Below are 17,785 nucleotides of genomic sequence, written 5' to 3'. Positions count from 1 at the left end.
GGGGCAGGGTATTTTTTCGTAAATTGAACATAAATGACTGTAAATATATAGGCACGGTAGCCTATGCTAGTAGAGATGCTGAAAGAGCGAAAAAGAACAAAACCGGAAGTGCTTCTGGGGATTGTCCTCTCAAACCTGCTCGGGTCTCTGCGCCGTCGTCCAAGAATGGCCGCTGCTGCAGCAGGAATAAACAAGCAGGGCGCCGTAGCGACGATGGAGCCCTGTATCCGACACGGGAGAGGAGCTAATGGGAGCACGGTTAAGGTTGTAATGTTGTCACTGCAATCTTAGATCCAACTACATGTCGATCGGTGGTGTTTGGCTATTTTGTTATGTTGAGCGAATGACCGACATCAGGCTTGCCTCTGACGCTTTTGATTTTGGGCGAACGCTGCTGCGTTGGCGTCGTTGGCAGGAGGATGTCAGAGCTTTATTTTATAGATCGGACCAGAGTCATGTGTAAACACTGTTTCACAAGACGATCTTTTTTTTTAGCGCTGCATTATAAACTTAGACTGGTGCACGTTGACATGGCTGGTATTTGTGCCCGCATCATGCTAGCAGATGAGCTGGCTGGTCTTCCGTCGGTAGTTGGCGTCAGTGCTAGCTGCAGCTCCTCTGTGAGGGAGCCCAGCTCAGAGTGTGATCGTGTCAGAAGATGCTTTTCGTACTGCTTTCAATGTATTCACTTAAAGATCACTGAAAGTAGAAATCAGAAGTGTTATCCAGCTGTAACGCTACAGGTCAAGATGACTGCATCCGACTAGTTATTGTTCTGTCTGAGACCTTATAGAGCATCTCTCTGCAGTAACCCAGAAGCATCTGTACCCTCCTGTGATCGGGTGCTTTAATACTGGTATTGGTTTATTTGCAGGTGCTGGAATGTGGTGTTTGTGAGGATGTCTTCTCTCTCCAGGGGGACAAGGTCCCTCGTCTTCTGCTCTGCGGCCACACAGTGTGCCATGACTGTCTAACCCGGTTGCCCCTCCATGGCAGAGCGGTCCGCTGCCCCTTTGACAGGCAGGTCACTGAGCTGGGTGAGTGATGTCATCACGCTTTCCAGCATCGTGTATATAGCGGACACTATATGTGTAATACCTGCTATATAAATCGTTGTAAGTGAAATTCAGTGGCTGAATCCTGAGACTGATCGTTCTTCTAAAAACAAGAGCATAAAAGAGCTTTCAAAACCAACTAAGAACCTTAGAACAACATCCTGTGATCTTCACATTTCTCTTTATTTGACTTCATGCAAGCCCCATTAAAAAAAAGACTTTTACCCAGAAGTTGTGAAAAATTGAAGTTGTCTTTATTACAGAAAACATTATTCTTGCTGCAGAAATCCATCATCCAGTTGAGGCTAAGGGTGTTTTTGAGGGCATGGAGCTCTACAGTACTTGCATTATTTGCCTTTCAAAGTGAGTTTGCTTTCTTCACATTTGCTTAGGGGACTCTGGAGTTTGGGGTCTAAAGAAAAACTTTGCTCTGCTTGAACTCTTGGAGAGACTCCAGAATGGAGCGACTAACCAGTCAGGAATGGCAGAGGACGCCTTGAAAGGCATGGGAGAAGTAAGGCAGCTATGATTTTACTGATAAGAGATGTGTCACCTTCACACCTTCTGCATGCTTTATCCTCAATCCATCTTTTTATAAACTAGTGTATAATTCGCTGCGACGAGGATGAGAGCCACACAGCCTCCATGTACTGTACCGTGTGTGCCACCCACCTGTGTGGCGAGTGCTCTCAGCTCACCCACTCCACTCGCACACTGGCCAAACACCGGCGGGTGCCACTGGCTGATAAGCCCCACGAGAAGACCTTGTGCCCTCAGCATCAGGTCCATGCCATCGAGTTTGTCTGCCTGGAGGAAGCTTGTCAGTCCGGGCCCCTCATGTGCTGTGTATGTAAGGAGTACGGCAAGCACCAGGGCCATAAGGTAGCTGGAAAACTTGTTCCCATATTAGATATAGTCACTGAAAAAGATATGGTTATATATATATGTTATATTGCCCTATTTTCCCTAACAGCATGCTGTTCTTGAGACTGAAGCCAATCAGATTCGTGCATCCATTCTGGACATGGCCCACTGTATCCGAACCTTCACAGAGGAGGTGTCCGAGTACTCGAGGAAGTTGGTGGGCATCGTGCAGCAGATAGAAGGTGGCGAGCAGATAGTTGAGGATGGAGTAGGCATGGCACACACTGAACATGTAAGACAAAGGGCTTCTTAATAAAACACGAATGATCATGCTTCTGTTTTGGCTCTTAGATCTTTCCCATGTGTGCTTCAGGTCCCCGGCACAGCAGAGAGCGCCCGCTCCTGCGTCCGAGCTTACTTTGCAGATCTGCACGAGACCCTGTGTCGGCAGGAGGAGATGGCGCTGAGCGTGGTGGACGCCCATGTAAGGGAGAGGCTCATCTGGCTGAGGCAGCAGCAGGAGGATATGACCATCCTGCTGTCTCAGGTGTCCACCGCCTGCCTGCACTGTGAGAAAACACTTCAGCAGGTAGGAGATGTGAGGAGTACTGGTGAGTTTAGGAACTTGTTTCTTTCTTTTCCTCACCCCAATTAAGATCAAAGCTGTGGTGATTTTGGGGAAATGCTTGCGTAATGCCGTTAAAGGTGTGATGTGCGTTGCTTCTTTTGTCTTTTAGGACGACTGCAGAGTTGTTCTGGCAAAGCAGGAGATCAACTGTTTGCTGGAGACGCTTCAGAAGCAGCAACACCAGTTCACTGAGCTGGCAGATCACATTCAGCTGGATGCCGGCATCCCAGTCACCTTCACTAAGGTACACGCTGTCGCTGCTCATAGAAATTTGCTTCTGTAAACCAAATGTGTCGCAAAAAATGGAAAGGCCTTGGGTTTTCCTATAAATGTAGTAATGACACTGAAAATGTCTTTTCAGGACAACAGGGTCCACATTGGTCCAAAGATGGAGATCCGCGTAGTGACTCTGGGGCTCGATGGCGCTGGAAAAACCACCATCCTATTCAAGCTGAAACAAGACGAGTTCATGCAGCCCATCCCAACCATTGGTAAATGCACTTGCAGTTTAATGGTTCACAGAGTCACTTTAGAGTCAGGATAATACAAGTCTTTCTTTTTTTATATATATATATATTATCCTATATAAAGCTTGCTTTTGATCTTTGTCCAAGGTTTCAATGTGGAGACGGTTGAATATAAGAACCTAAAATTCACCATCTGGGATGTGGGTGGGAAGCACAAGCTCAGACCCCTCTGGAAACACTATTATCTAAACACTCAAGGTATGTTTTGTGCTTTCTGTGCTTTGGATATTTATAGCATGTTCTTGGATTTAACTAGTACTTTTGTGTGACTTGGACCACTGACAGGTGAAGTGAATAACTTGGAGCATCTAGTTAAATGCACAGTTTAGCTGGGAAATCTTGGCTTTGTGTGTATTTCACTTTGACGCTCACAGACGGTATATAAAAGACAAATGTAGTCACGGTGCCCATTGGGTCCAGTTTTAAGGCAGAAGTGAGGTCCAGCAGAGAGCTGATTGCAGGTGGTGTGGATACCCAAGTTTGTGAGGCGATGTAGGATTTTTAAAGTCATTCAATACTGTATTTGCATCTGCTGAAAACCTCTGGGAGTTTTAATCTTGGTAACACTGACTTTAATAGCAAGGTCAGTGGTCAACTTTCAGAAAATAGCATATGATTTTCAAACATCCATTTATCCATCTGCTAGGTGTCTAAAGGTTTAGCACTGGTGACCACCAGTATTTTTTGAATGAAGCTCTGGAGATAGTGGATATACTTGACAAAAGATGTTGAAGATGGAGCTGTCAGCAGGGGGTATATAGGAAGTTCACAGAGAACACTCATAGATGTAGTGAAAGATGACAGGGTTAAACTGACAGAGGAGGATGCTAGGGTAGGGTGACATGGCAGATGATCCCCTGTGGCGACCCCTAAAGGGAGTAGCCAATAGGAGTTCTCTACAGATTGACTCAATTTCATAGGCAGGCTCAAGGGTGTGGTGCCAGTGAGAGGTCAAATGCACTGTGATGTAAGGAAACACCAGCAAATGGAAAAAAAAAACTGTCCAAAAACACACAACCGAAATGAAAATAAACACAACAAAATATCTTTACGGCGACAATAATGTGACTGAACAGCTGCAGAAGTGACAGAAACCAAAACATGTGTAGGGTTGAAACGAAACACATGTAAAAGAAGGGGAAGATTCATCAGTGATTTGAGGGAGAAAATGTTGCATTGTAGTGTTTGTTACAATCACATAACTCACATAATACTCTCGATACATGTTTGCTATTAGCCGTTTGCTGTCACTTTCGCAGCAGTTCCATCACATTATCGTCTCCCCAAAAACACTTCCGTTTAGTTTTGTGATTTAAAGAAAAAAGTTAATTCTTTTATTGATTGATTTTTGGTGTGAGCTTTGCACAATTTGTTTCTATTTCCATTGTGTCTTATTGAAATTATGTTTTGTGAGCTTTTGTAGCGTTTTTCTCGTTGCTTGTGTTTTGTAAGGAACTTACAGTTTGTTTGACCTCTTAGGGCCAACGTAAAAGTGGCTATTTGAGTTACTTCAGTTTTTTGAAGCTCTGAGTTTGCTTCATTTTTCAGCCCTATAAACTGCTGCTTTGTGCCAGCTTCTTAAACATTTTTTAACAATTCCTCCTGCCACGGTCTAAAAACTGTTCCGGTATGGCTCCGGGCATACAACAAAGAGCATAAGGCACTGACCGAGAATCCAAACTCCCCAGATCCCTATCCAATCAAAGGTCTGTGGAACAAGCCTGATCCATGGTGGCCCTATCTCCCCACCCAAAAGATCCTAGCTAATGTCCCAGTGCATGATTCCACAGACACTGGGACTGTATCTGACTGTTCAGAGCTGTAGGACTTACAGTGTATTAGTGTGTGATTTTACTGTTTCCCTCGATCAGTGTATGTTGACTTTAAGGTTTCTGAGAAACATTTGATCCCTATCATGTCACTAAAGCATTGCAGGTTTGAAGGAAAAATCATTGTTGTTCATGAGTAAATAGACCTTTGCTTGCCAGACAAGCTTTTTGACTCCGTGCATTAAAAAAAAAAAAAAAACAGTAATTGATTGGCTTTTTTTGTCATCTTTTTCGCAGCCATCTACTTCTAACCCACAGTACTGTGTAAAGTGATGGAATCATTAATGTTGTTACACTGTATCCTCTGCAGACCTGAAATATCTCCGGGAAATGTCAAGGCAATCCATCAGATAGTTGACATTTATGGTACAGACTGAACCATAAATGTCAACCTCTTTGTGGTGTGAGCGGAAAAGTCAGAGGATCACCAAAGTCAGCCGGTTTCATCCTTCGGGATCCATGCATATCAAACCAAAAAAAAGAACGGCTGACAGTGGCCACTGATGGGTTAAGGGAAATCACGGCACACCACAGAGTGATTGGTCAGACAACAGACCACAATAGTCTAGAGGTACTAGTAAAAGAGAGATTTTTTTATTTTTTATTTCAAATTCCTGGCGGGGTCTAAAGAGATGTCTTTGTTGCACCTTCAATCTGTGTGTGGTTTCAGCACAGGGAGGGAATTAAACAAAGTTAGAAAAATATACCAAAATAAACCCATCGGTTACATTGGCTAAATGAGAAACAGGTTGATTTACAGCCTCACTAAACTGTGAGGCCACACAGCGTGGTTCTGGCTAACAGCAAAGCAAACCCTCATTTATCTTGCAAAATTTAACATATTCCAGCTATCATGAGTTTATTAACTTTAAAGTGTAGGCATGTGAAAGGCTTGTCGTTTACTTTAAAATAAATTGAGGACAATACAAGCACACTGGCTGAAGTACATCAAGCATGGGTTCTGTTCAGAAGGAAGAATACCAGACACATTCACTTGGTCTTAACATAATCTACAAATAACCTTTGATTTATATATTAGAGAGCTCCACATTTTTTGTCTTGGACTCTACTGAAGTAGCTTTGTGCTTGACTCACAGTTTAAAATAATCCTTATTTTATGAGGTGCGGTGATGGGCCTCAGGAAGTTTTAGCTGTTTTCCTTTAAGCAGGCTTTATTGTGATCAGCTGCCCCTCAGGAACAAGATTTACCCCTCACCCACCTGCATAGCATGTGGCCATTTTTCAAACCTTTGTGGATATTGTGTTTTTACTTGATTTGTTTTTGTTTTACATTGGTTGCTTTCCATTTTTCATTTTAGGTTTTACCTTTTTGGGCTTTTAGTACATAGGACAGTAAAGACAGGAAAATGAGCTCTTACAGGTTGGCTAAATGATGCCCATGTCAGGCGGGGTCCCTGTATAATAGGCTGACTTGGTGCCAGATGTGATTAAAAAAAACATAGAAGCACAGAAGCCTGTAGACAACTGTGCTGTTAGGTGCTAAGCTAAACTGTCCACAAATTCAAGTGAACAGCTCTGTCACCAGGCGCTTTGTTGTCAACATTTCAGTTGTTCACTAGCATACAAACAGTTGCATTACTGTCCTGTTGCTGGTGTTTAGTAGCAATACTTTCATCCTGGGAAGTAGCAATAGTTTCCCAGAGAGTTTGTAGTGCGGAGATCTGGTGGAAGTGTATTCCAAAGTCTTACGGGTAGGTTCTGTGTCCCATGGTAGTCGGGTGAGCAGGTATAACAGACAAAAGAGAAAATGAAAAAGAGCAGAGTGGACAAAAGGGTGAATACGTATGGAAAAGATCAGATAAATATGGAAGAGCGAGGTTATGAAGGGCTTCGAAAGTAAGAAGGAGGATCTTAAAATTGATTTGTAGGTGAACTGGAAGCCAATGGAGCTGTTTAAGAACTGTTGTTATATGTTCAGTGGATCTAATTCTGGATACAATACGAACAGCTGAATTTTGAATTAACTGCAGTTTATGGAGAGATTTATGAGGTAGACCATAGAGAAGAGAATTATAATAATATAAACAAGATGTGACAAGAGCATTGATAAGTATGGCGGTAAAGTGGTGCTGTTTGGAGAAAGTGAGGGATGCCCAGGGATGCCCAGGCTTATTGCATGTTTGGGCCGTCTTGACATCCACTCATGAGTGTATCCACTGTGTGGCTTTTCCATGCAAACTACTCCACTGCAGGCTAGCTTGCCAGGCTAACCTGTTGGGCAGCAACCCTTTGCTGTGTGAGGCTGCTACAGCACAAGGAGAAATTGTGATGCGCAATGATTTGGCCACAATGCTGTGCAGAGACAGACCCTCAGCCCATCGCTACTGCTTTCCCGTTGCTGGAGGTCCACGGAGTATGTGAGGGTTTCCCCCCCTGCTGATGTCACCCTGGGAGGTGATGCTAATGAAGTCTGAACTTTTAGCTCATAGGAAATATTTGAATTTATTTTTGTCACATTTATACGAGCATCACCCTTCACAGCATTTGTATGATGGAAGAAAGGGAAAGGCATCATAGGTCTGCTTTAACAGTAAACCAGATGTAGACAGAAGCCGCAATCTAACTGTTCTGAACTGAGGCGACTATGACTGCACTGGGGAGAAAGCACCTACTGCTCTTAACAGAAGAGGGGTGGTGTCAGCCTTTTAGTGCTACATGTACAAAACGTTGTACCCATAGCCATAGTTGTTGTCAGTCTTGATGAGAAAGGCGTACAGACCACTATTGGTAAATCTCTTTCTTTCAACTCTCATATTTGTGCAGCGGTGGTGTTTGTGATTGACAGCTGCCACCGGGACAGACTCATGGAGGCCCACAGTGAGCTGGCCAAACTGCTGACAGAGAAGGAGCTGCGAGATGCCTTGCTGCTCATCTTTGCAAATAAACAGGTAGTGTAAAGAAAAAAAAAAGACACGTAATCTTGATTAAGCTCAGATGCCAGGTTGCATCACCTGTCCACTTTACAGGACGTTCCCGGCGCTGTGTCTGTGGAGGAGATGACGGAGCTACTAAGTCTGCACAAGCTGTGCTGTGGGAGGAGCTGGCACATTCAGGGCTGTGACGCCCGCAGCGGGATGGGCCTCCACGAGGGGCTGGATTGGCTCTCCAGACAGCTGGTAGCTGCCGGCGTCCTGGACGTCGCCTAAATGCCGCCTCCCTCCACATGCGGACTCTTTTCACTCTCCCCCCCAACCCCCTGAAATCTGAACACAAACCCCCAGCCTCTGAGCCTGGTTCATCAGTTCTCCAAAAACTTTTTAACATGAGCTTCACTACAAGGCTGCAGCTTTAAACCCGACTTCTCCACCTTTCCATCTCTGAGCACCATTGTCGGCAAAGAAAACAAAAGACGTATATATATCTTCTCTAGCTTCGTAATATGGGAACTACAAATATGTCTTCAAGCCTGCCCTTCCTGCTACTCCCGACCTCTGAGAAATAGTCACTGGACCTAAATCCTGAGTTGAGACTACATCCTCCCATCCTGCTTTATGCCTTCATGTGGCTTACACACTTCATTTTTTCTTCATAGTTTAGGTGATGAGCTGTTTATCTGGCATTTATAGCTTTTGAACTTAGGTCCAGTTAAATGTTAGACATGCTCCTTGTGCCCTGACAAAGTGAACTGTGTCTGTTTTTTCTACCCCACATGTTAACTCACCATAACCCTCCAAATATGTGACCTTGAACTGAACTAAATGCACACCGGTCCATGTTGTGATGATAGTATCATTTATGTATGCTTTTTAGTGCGCTTCAAATCGTCCTGTTTAGTCCCCTTTCAGTTTATTCCAGTACACTTGCAGGTTAAGTGAGATGGAACAGAAACATTGCTATGGTGTAAAGGGGACCTCTTATGCACACTTTCAGCTCCATAATTTTAGTCTTGGATTAAATTTGGAGTAGCTTTGCATGATTCTCAAATCAGAATACTACATAGTCATCTTATACTGGGGCTTTGGTGACAGTCTGCCCCACCACTTGGACTTTGCTCCAAAGTAAGGTTTCAAAAAGCTTTTTATTCCCCCATGGAAGTTCTAGTTATTCCACTTCCTTCCATAGATTTCAATTCAGGATTCTTTGGCTGCCACACGTCTGCAACAAGCTGTTTTCTTCTGATTCACACCCTTACACATTACACAACTGTATGCCTGCCATGACCATATTAGGATATCCTCTCACGCTGGCATCATAAAGAGCCAAACTTATTATAATGTCACCAATAACATACAAATAGCAGAAAGGAAGGAAAAGCATAATAGGTCTACTTTAAATGAACACAGTGGCTTCAAGCAGTCTAATGTTCAGATTTTGCCTGGTCATCTACCGTGAGCAATAGCAGCTGATTTTTTTTCTTTGGATCTTTGTGTGCAAAGTTTTTTGTTTTGTTTTTAAGAGTGTGAACATATTTAAAAGCCACAGCTGGTAAGGTTTGATTTGAATGTAGTGTTTTCTGTTACTAAGCAACTGTTTACTGAGCTCACTGATGAGCGGGACGAGCAGACTTTACTTTGATACAAGCTGTTGTGGGTTAAAAAAAAAAAAATCAGAGTTTTTAAATGCACCGACTCTGCCTCCGTTTTGTTGAGCGTACTGCACGCAGAATCTGTCGACTGCACTCGTCTGCCGCCTCGCTCCAGTTTCCATTTGAAAGCAAATGAACCACCTGCTGTTTCTTAAGTAGACTATGAGTGTTAACCTCAGTGCGAAAGAAAAAAAAAAGTCGTGAAAATATTCCTCTATCCTACACAAGTTTTCTTTTATGTTTTTGTTTTTCTGGAGTGCTTTTAAGATGGTACACCGGTAATCAGCCTTCAGTAATTCTGTAATGTGAAAGTAGTGAAACGTTAAACCTAACACTTACACTTGTCTTGTTATTGAGGAACCATCATTTAAGTTTGATCTTTATTCATTGCTATGTAATGTTAACTATTTGTACTTATGTATAAAAATATTTAAACAACTACAAAAAGAAAAATGCACGTGTGAAAAGCCTTGACGCATAGTTTGCGACATCATTTCAATTTGTTTTGGGGTTTTTTGGAAACGTAGAAGCACAAAGTGCATTGAAACCTTTGTTACCAGTGGACTTGAATATGGCTTTTGTAAATTATACATAATGTGATGCTCTATAATAAATTTATTCGACTGGTAAAGTGACTGATGGTTAAAAAACACCTCAAGATGAACATTCAAAACACTTCTTACTACAAATATTCTTCACACAGTCACACAGCACTTGTCTCTATCATTCTCTCTCTCTCTCTCACACACACACACACACACACACACACACACACACACACACACACACACACACACACACACACACACGCACGCATCGGGGCAACTCAGGGTTCAGCATCTTGCCCGATGATACTTCGACATGTAAACTGGAGACACTCTTATAACAACATTTGGTCTTCTTTAATAAATCGCTGTACATTACATGACAAAGGCATACAATTACTTTATGGTGATGTTAATAATGCTGATGTCTTCATATGGCTTGTCAGTCTTCGGGTTGACTTTGGCATTGGAGATCCTCTGGACTGCCTCCATGCCTTTAGTGCACCTCCCAAACACAGTGTGCTTGTTGTCAAGCCAGGGCTGCAGAAAAACAGAAGCACATAAAGAAATTAAAAAAAAAAAAAAAAAAAAATCACACATGTTGATCTTATAAGCACTTGTTGTCCATTGCTGACCGAGGTCATTATCCTTAACTAAATAAAAAGCATTTTAGTTAAATAAAAGGCAAAAAGCAAGACATTTGAAAAACACAACTAAGTTAAACGAGGGTGGTGCAGAGGTTAGCACCGTCAAATCGAGAGGGCTTGGATTCAGCATCTGGGTGGAGCCTTCTTGTATGCTGTTTGCACACTCTCTCCGGGTACTCTGGCTTCATCCCACAGTCCAAAAATATGTATGTCTTACCTAACAGTACTGCCATCCTTGTTTACACCTTGGTTACTCTAACTCTCTTTTCTGTCTTCCTCTAATGTCCATACAACTTCAACCACTGCTTGCATCATCACCAAAACTCCTTCCATTGGATTCCACAGCCGTCCTTCAGCAGCTCCACCGACTTCTGGTAGATTTGATTACAAGATTTGGCTCCTCGCATTTAAGGAGATTCACAACCTCACTCCACAGTACCTCTCTGAGCTGCTGCCATTTGCACTCTCAGGTCTTCTTTCTATTTCAGAGTCCCTCCTTCCCATTTAAATACCATATAGAGCCTTCAACTGTTAAGCAGCTAAGAAAATGCACGGATGGATAGAACTAACCCCAAACTAACCAAATTTAAGTCTTAGTCAGATCAAATCTGTCAACACAACCTGCAAAATGAGGCTTTGGTGCACATTTATCGAGACTTAGGTGGATTTTTTGTTTCTGCATTAAACCAATGCTGAAACTATGTTATAAGTGCAAACCTTCTCAAGCATACACCAGTAACTACTCAATAACCTGCCCTGCTCTTCTGACAACTGTAGCTACATGTGGTTTGGTTCAGCCTGCAATGTCATTGTTTACTCCTATTCATGTCTGGTAAATATTTTCTCCCCATACTTTTAAATTGACTGGAAGAGATTTGCTAACTAGAGTTTTGGCACCAAAACTGCAAAGCAAGACGGGTATAAATGCTGATTACCCATTATGTGTAGTAAGCTCTGCATAGAGTCAACACAGAATCTTTATCCTGAGAAAAAATCCCCCACATAACAACAAAAAGACTCAAACTAACAATTCATAAAAAGTCAATTGAAAACTATATAAAAAACAAACAAACTCAAAATTAAAAAAAGAGAATTACTATAGTTTTGTTTTATCTCAAACTTCACCCCCCATTTAGAATAATTTGCGTATTAAACCGTGAGTCTGGCTCATGTAGTGATGTTGTGGATTTTGAAAACTTTGGTAAATGTGATGCACCAGGTCTGTGTAGGCTTCCGTTACACTCTGAGTGCCTGACAGTATTCGTGTTTACTGTTGCCATGTTACACAGAAACAGAATGAAACCCAACACTCTGCTTGGTCATTTACATGTAACGTTACAAGATTGCTGACACTGATGCTGTTCCAGGAGCGACACCAGACTTTGCTGAATCCTGCATTTTCTGCTGCATTGCAAACGGTGTGTTAATATAAATTAAAAATGACTTCATCTGTAGTTATGGTGAAAGGAAAGTGCACAGGAATTTTTAAGGTTTTACATATCAAGATGTAATAAAACATTATCTAGGTGTTATGAGCACTTCGGTAAATACAACCTTTCAACATTTCAAGCAGGTTGAGGTGTGGACTTTGGGTGGTCCATGGAAACACCTTGATTCTTTTCTTTTTAGTCATTCTGTAGTAGGTTTGCCACTGTGCTTGGGATCATTTGCCTGTTGCACAACCCACTTTCACTTTAGCTGTCAGACAGATGGCTTCACATTTGACTCTAGAATAACTTTGGTTTACACAGAAGTTTCACAGTCAAGTGAATGGCTGAAAGATGCCCGGGTCTAACCATCACCTCACCAATTACATGTTTAGGAGCTGATGTGAGCGGTTTGCGCTGCCATGCCATTTGGTTTCACCAAACCTGACACATTATGACCATAAGTCCTGAGATTTGTTAAATGAATATGAGACAGTGTCATATTTTGTTCTTCGTCTGCGGTTGTTTTGAGCTAATTTACCCAATTACCTAAATTCTTTTTATTATGACCTGTTAAATAAAATCTTAGAGCCAATAAAGGGTGTAATTTATATAATCTTCTTTTTACCATAATTCTAATTATAAGTTTGAAACGGTAATATCACCATCTTACATGTAGCTGTCGTACTTTTTCAGAAAAGTAAATTGACATCTTATTCACACGATGATAAAATACACGTCTGAAAGTGGTTTTAGTTGGGCTACTTACAGTGGGTACCACGGTGATAAAAAACTGTGAGCCATTGGTGCCCGGGCCTCCGTTTGCCATGCTAAGTGTGTATGGGCGGTCGTGTCTCAGCGTGGCGTGGAACTCGTCTTCAAACTCCCCTCCCCAGATGCTCTCTCCTCCCATGCCTGTTCCTGTGGGGTCTCCAGTCTGAATCATGAAGCCCTGTCAACGACAAAGAGAAAAACACTCAGAGCCAGAATCCCACAGTTGATCGCCAAGCTTCATAAAGAAAAAGGACAACGTACCTTGATCACTCTGTGGAATATGTGGCCATTGTAGTATCCATTCCTGCTGTGGACGCAGAAGTTCTCCACAGTTTTGGGGCATCTAAAACCAAAGAGAGGAAAAGTTCTGTTCCTGTCTTCTAAAGTGAAAGGAGGAGCCAAAAGCATTCACACTGAGGACTTACTCCACAGGGAAAAGCTTGATGTGGATGTCTCCCATAGTGGTGTGGATGATGGCACTGTCAGACACTCTCTTGGGGCCCTCGGCCTGCGTGGCGGCCATCACCTCTTCTTTTGAGGGCTTCTCGTTAAAGATGTCTCTGTCGGAATCGGCGCTCTTGGTATCCTCTGGTTCTCTCTTCGAAAACTTCAAAAAGAGACGACAAAAAACTTATAGTAAGATAGGAAAAAATGCAGCGCTGTCACTTTGAAATGAATGCCTTTCTGTCTCACCAAGTAAAAGCGGTTCTTCTTAAAAGCACTACAGAAGATGGTTGGGTCAGGCTCTACGTTCTGTAAGGCAGGGTTGTCAGAAGCTTTCATCTCCACAGTGGGTGCCACTTGCATGGCCTTTGCAACACCTTGGAACAAACTCAGCTGAACCACACGGATGTTCTCCAGCTTCCCAAGGATCCGCACACATCTAGAAAACAAGAAACACAGGGCTCGGGAGTTATATGTCTATATAACTCTGTATGTGACGTTATCACATTTGATTTCATTAGTTTGTATACTACAATTAAAATACTCGTTTACATCTCTTAAACATTATTTTATTACGAAACACAACTGTGATTCAGTCTCCACCTTCATTTGTGAGCATACCTGTTAGTTTCCACATTGATGACCTTGATGCCCAGCATGGTCCCATACAGAACAAAGTGGCCAGTCTCATCAAAGATGATGTTTGCCAGCCGGATACCATCCACCTTCTCTAGTTCTCTCTCCACAGCCATCCGCCTCCCAAACTCCATGTCAGGAAGCTGCTGTCTCATCTGCTGCAGCTCTGTGAACATCTAAGACACATATAGCAGCTGTGATTGGTGTGCAAAATTCATAACGCTAGCAATGATCCAGGCTGAAAGGTGAATGGCAGGTTACCGTTAATGATTCATCAAACACTCGCATTAGTTTTCCTGTTAGGAATCGGAAGATCCTGACTTTCCTATCAGAAGCGATGGTGGCCATCTTCTTCCCATCGGGGGAAAAGGCAAGGCTGGTGGGATAGGTTTTGTGTTTTGCAAATTCATACAAGTCAGTGTCCGTTTTGTATTCCCAATCCACATGTTTGGGGAACTTGAATTCATTTGGAAGGCCTGTCCAGTACTCCAGCATTCCCGCTTTGTCAGCAGACACAATGACTCGAAACTTGGGATTCAGGCGGATTTGGGAAAGCGGTGCGGAGTGCATTTTGTCAAAGACATGGAGGGGGTCGTTGCCTCCCCTGCCATCATAGATGAAGATTTTCCCTGTGGACTTTTCTGAGCAGGCTACTGTGCAGATGGCATCTCCAGGATTATAGATCCACTCAGACTGGCCTGGATGAAAGCTACATATAGACAGATCACAGTAGAGAAACCAATCAAATTAAAGGAGAACTTGCACTCCAAATCTATCAGCAGTAAAAACATTATTGTGTCTGGCCAGAAAATCTTCATTTAGACTCACCCCAACTTCAGCATATTGATCATGTCAAAATTGACCACGTCAAATACTTTCATGGCCTGATCATCACCAACGGAACAGAAAAGGGCCCCTTCCGCACTGACCGCAATGCTTTCTATCACACCTGGGCAAAAAGCAAGAACAGTGTTTATACACATCCTTTTCACTCATTAAAGACATGTTATATTATAAGATACAATGCACTGGGTCTCCATAACTTCCTCTCAGTCCAGTGCCACTAAGAATGTTAAAAAGAAGTTATCACAAATTAAGTTCATACCGAGATGACTTCGAAAGTGTTTGACAAACTCTATCCCCTCGTCCTCCTTCTTCTTCCAAAATTTGACATGGCCATCCTGGCTGGCAGTGAGGATGAAGTCTGACCTGAAACAGCACAATGTTATGGCGTTATTTCAGCTTCAGCCCACTTTTCCCATCCACATCCCATCTACTGATGGAGTTAGACAATCTTTATCTGAAGTAAAGAGAAAATAAAAAATCAGGATTGCGAATATGGATGCATCAAAGTTTTTCTTTGTTTGCCTGATTTGTTTTGGGGGGGTTGTCATTCAATTTATGCCAGGGAAACAGATAATAATACAATAATACACTTTCAGGCTAAAAGTGATAAGACCCAACAGATAAATGTTAGCCATTACTGATAAAATGTCATCTTACAAGCTTACAGGTCAACAGCAAACAACACAGCTTATATCAGCTGATGGAACTTCATTGTTATTACAGATACAGCACTCAGTGGCTTTTCAAACAAACAATGAACAGACACAACCAACTAATAACATGTAATACAGCCTGCAAGGTTCCTCTATAAACAGAAGGCTGCAGGAAATTGGCATGCCTTGTCACTGGAATGATAGAAAATACATCAATAATAATTATTAAAACGGCTGCCCACTCTTAAATGAAAGAATTACTAAATTCTGGTGCTTCGTTTAGATTTCCCAGGTGATGGTATCATACACGTCACCATTTTAGGTTGACTTTCACGTTGGCACAAGCATGAATGCTAACACTGGATCAGCACAAAGAAAATCCTGGAATATGAAGTATGCTGGCAATACTAATAATTGATAGTTTAGGCATTTTAACATTGCATCGCTTTTATTAAGGTGGTTTAATAAGCTGGATGTAAGCGAGTAGTGCTGTAAAGTGGAAACGCTTCCTCACGTATAAAGGAACGTTTCCTTGTAGCTGCTGACTTACTTTGTACAAACTAAGTGTGTGATGACGTCCCTGTGCATATAGCTCCGTTCATACATTGCAGCCGACGGGAGGTTGTCCAGATAGACACGCTCGTACTCGAGTACTGAGAGAAACAAACACACACAGAAGTTAACGGACGGCGTTTGGCGCTTTATTAGCAGTGATTAGAGAGCAGTCGCAAAAAGCTGCCAGTGTGCCGAATGAACAGCCAGAATCCCACCTTTCCTTTTCTTTGCCTTTGTGGCTTCGCTTGGCATGGGTCCAACCCACTCGGCATCTTCTTCGTCCCCATCCCCATCATGATCATCATCTACTTTGCGCTTCAGTTCCACATTCTTTTCAGTAGCCGCCATTGCCGTGATCGCCCGTGTGGTCCTTCCGTAAATACAGTACTTCCGTTCAGCGCCTAAATCTCTGATTTCTTTGTGCAGTTGTTTTTGTTTCAAGTCTAAGTTGCTAAAATTCTACAATTATTAATTATAAACAACATGTTATGTGTCTCACCTTTTCTCAAGAATGCATAATTATTAGGATTAATGAGATTACGCTGTAATTACACGGAACTTGTTGTTTCCAGAGGGGCTGTTGTGATAGCGCACTAGGAGCGATCCAAAAATCTGTTTCTCGGGGTGAAGTACCGAGCTAGTTTTGGATTGTTTTGTCATCAGCACTCTCGGAGTTTGATTCACGTGCGAATAAAAGCTTTTTATATATTTTATGGAAACAGAAAAAAAACAAATTAAGTGACGTTCTTTGAAAAAAACGGAACAGAAAATCAATAATTAAACCGAAACCCCCTATGTTCTCGGAAGTAAACAATCAACTCATGTATCGCCAATATGGCTGTAAAGAGTGAAATGTGAAATGTATCACATTTAAAGTTACCTACTGTAACAAACTTTACTATCTGTATTTTCGAGGAACCCAAAGTTCAGATCGTGTGAGAATATATTTTTTATTCTGCTAACAAAACACAGAAACGTAGCGGCAGGATGAGCAACATTTACATTCAAGAGCCACCAACAAATGGGAAGGTAAGCGCCCGTTTACAATTTGAACTTCAGTTTTTTCGTGCATAATGTTGCGGATTTGTAGGCACCATTAGCTAGCCACTCCTAACACTGTTTAGCTCTGAATGTATAATTTCGTGGTCTTTTCGCAGGTCCTGTTAAAGACAACAGCAGGTGATATTGACATTGAGTTGTGGTCCAAGGAGGCTCCTAAAGCATGCAGGAACTTCGTGCAGCTGTGCATGGAAGGTAAGAATTCACCAAGGAAGTGCAGAAACCACTGGAGAACAACGTCAAATTCAGTTTGCGCTAAATTAGGCCGAATTATTCCAGGCGTGCCCTTAAAATATATTGGTTTGGTAAAACTAGCCTCTTTAAGCATTAGGCCATGCGCGTGTAAGTGTCATATTTTTATCTTATTTTGAAGATTATTGATGGACTAAATGTGAGTAAATGTTGAGTCTTAGCCATCGTTACTTATATAATTCTTGTAAGCAGAGAAATGGCTGTTATGAGTGTACATAAGACTTTATTTAATCCCAGAAACTATATTCAGCTGAGCACTGTCTTTATTTAAATATCCTTGTTGGCTCAGATTTCTTGAGGGAACTGTTGTTGCCTTATTGTTTATTTAGTATACAGTATGTCTTGATCTTCTAGGTTATTATGATGGTACAGTGTTCCATAGAGTGGTGCCTGATTTCATCGTTCAGGGGGGAGATCCTACTGGGACAGGGGCAGGCGGAGAGTCCATCTATGGCCGACCATTCAAGGTGAGGCTGCTTTTCTTCTCATTTTATTTTT

At 42.3% G+C, this 17,785-nt stretch overlaps 3 protein-coding genes across 4 annotated transcripts in view; 2 read left to right on the top strand and 1 right to left on the bottom strand.

Annotated features, from left to right (window-relative positions):
• The first annotated feature begins 134 nt into the window (after positions 1–134).
• trim23 (tripartite motif containing 23) lies at positions 135–8,623 on the top strand. The gene is made up of 11 exons (XM_026173129.2): positions 135–264; positions 875–1,037; positions 1,448–1,569; positions 1,659–1,937; positions 2,029–2,211; positions 2,293–2,508; positions 2,657–2,791; positions 2,909–3,038; positions 3,162–3,272; positions 7,688–7,812; positions 7,891–8,623. Exons 1-11 carry the CDS (start codon positions 166–168, stop codon positions 8,068–8,070), a joined length of 1,743 nt encoding a protein of 580 aa, XP_026028914.2. The 5' UTR covers positions 135–165; the 3' UTR covers positions 8,071–8,623.
• A 1,706-nt stretch (positions 8,624–10,329) lies between these two features.
• Positions 10,330–16,358, bottom strand: ppwd1 (peptidylprolyl isomerase domain and WD repeat containing 1). The gene is made up of 11 exons (XM_026173127.2): positions 16,192–16,358; positions 15,972–16,074; positions 15,028–15,131; positions 14,751–14,871; positions 14,184–14,631; positions 13,908–14,098; positions 13,536–13,725; positions 13,268–13,449; positions 13,104–13,185; positions 12,838–13,020; positions 10,330–10,534 (listed from the first exon to the last, which is right to left on the bottom strand). Exons 1-11 carry the CDS (start codon positions 16,322–16,324, stop codon positions 10,391–10,393), a joined length of 1,881 nt encoding a protein of 626 aa, XP_026028912.1. The 5' UTR covers positions 16,325–16,358; the 3' UTR covers positions 10,330–10,390.
• A 420-nt stretch (positions 16,359–16,778) lies between these two features.
• Positions 16,779–17,785, top strand: part of cwc27 (CWC27 spliceosome associated cyclophilin) — a 31,785-nt gene continuing 30,778 nt past the window's right edge. For both annotated transcript variants that reach the window (XM_026173128.2, XM_080304128.1), the window contains exons 1-3: positions 16,779–17,005; positions 17,134–17,230; positions 17,642–17,754. In XM_026173128.2, the coding sequence (XP_026028913.1) occupies positions 16,964–17,005; positions 17,134–17,230; positions 17,642–17,754 (252 nt within the window). In that variant the 5' untranslated portion in view covers positions 16,779–16,963. The remainder of the gene's footprint in view (positions 17,006–17,133; positions 17,231–17,641; positions 17,755–17,785) is intronic.

This window comes from Astatotilapia calliptera, chromosome 7, assembly GCF_964374335.1.
Source record: "Astatotilapia calliptera chromosome 7, fAstCal68.1, whole genome shotgun sequence".
NCBI lineage: Eukaryota > Metazoa > Chordata > Actinopteri > Cichliformes > Cichlidae > Astatotilapia > Astatotilapia calliptera.
Note: the sequence above shows the minus strand (reverse complement) of the source record. Positions and strands in the feature narration are given on the sequence as shown.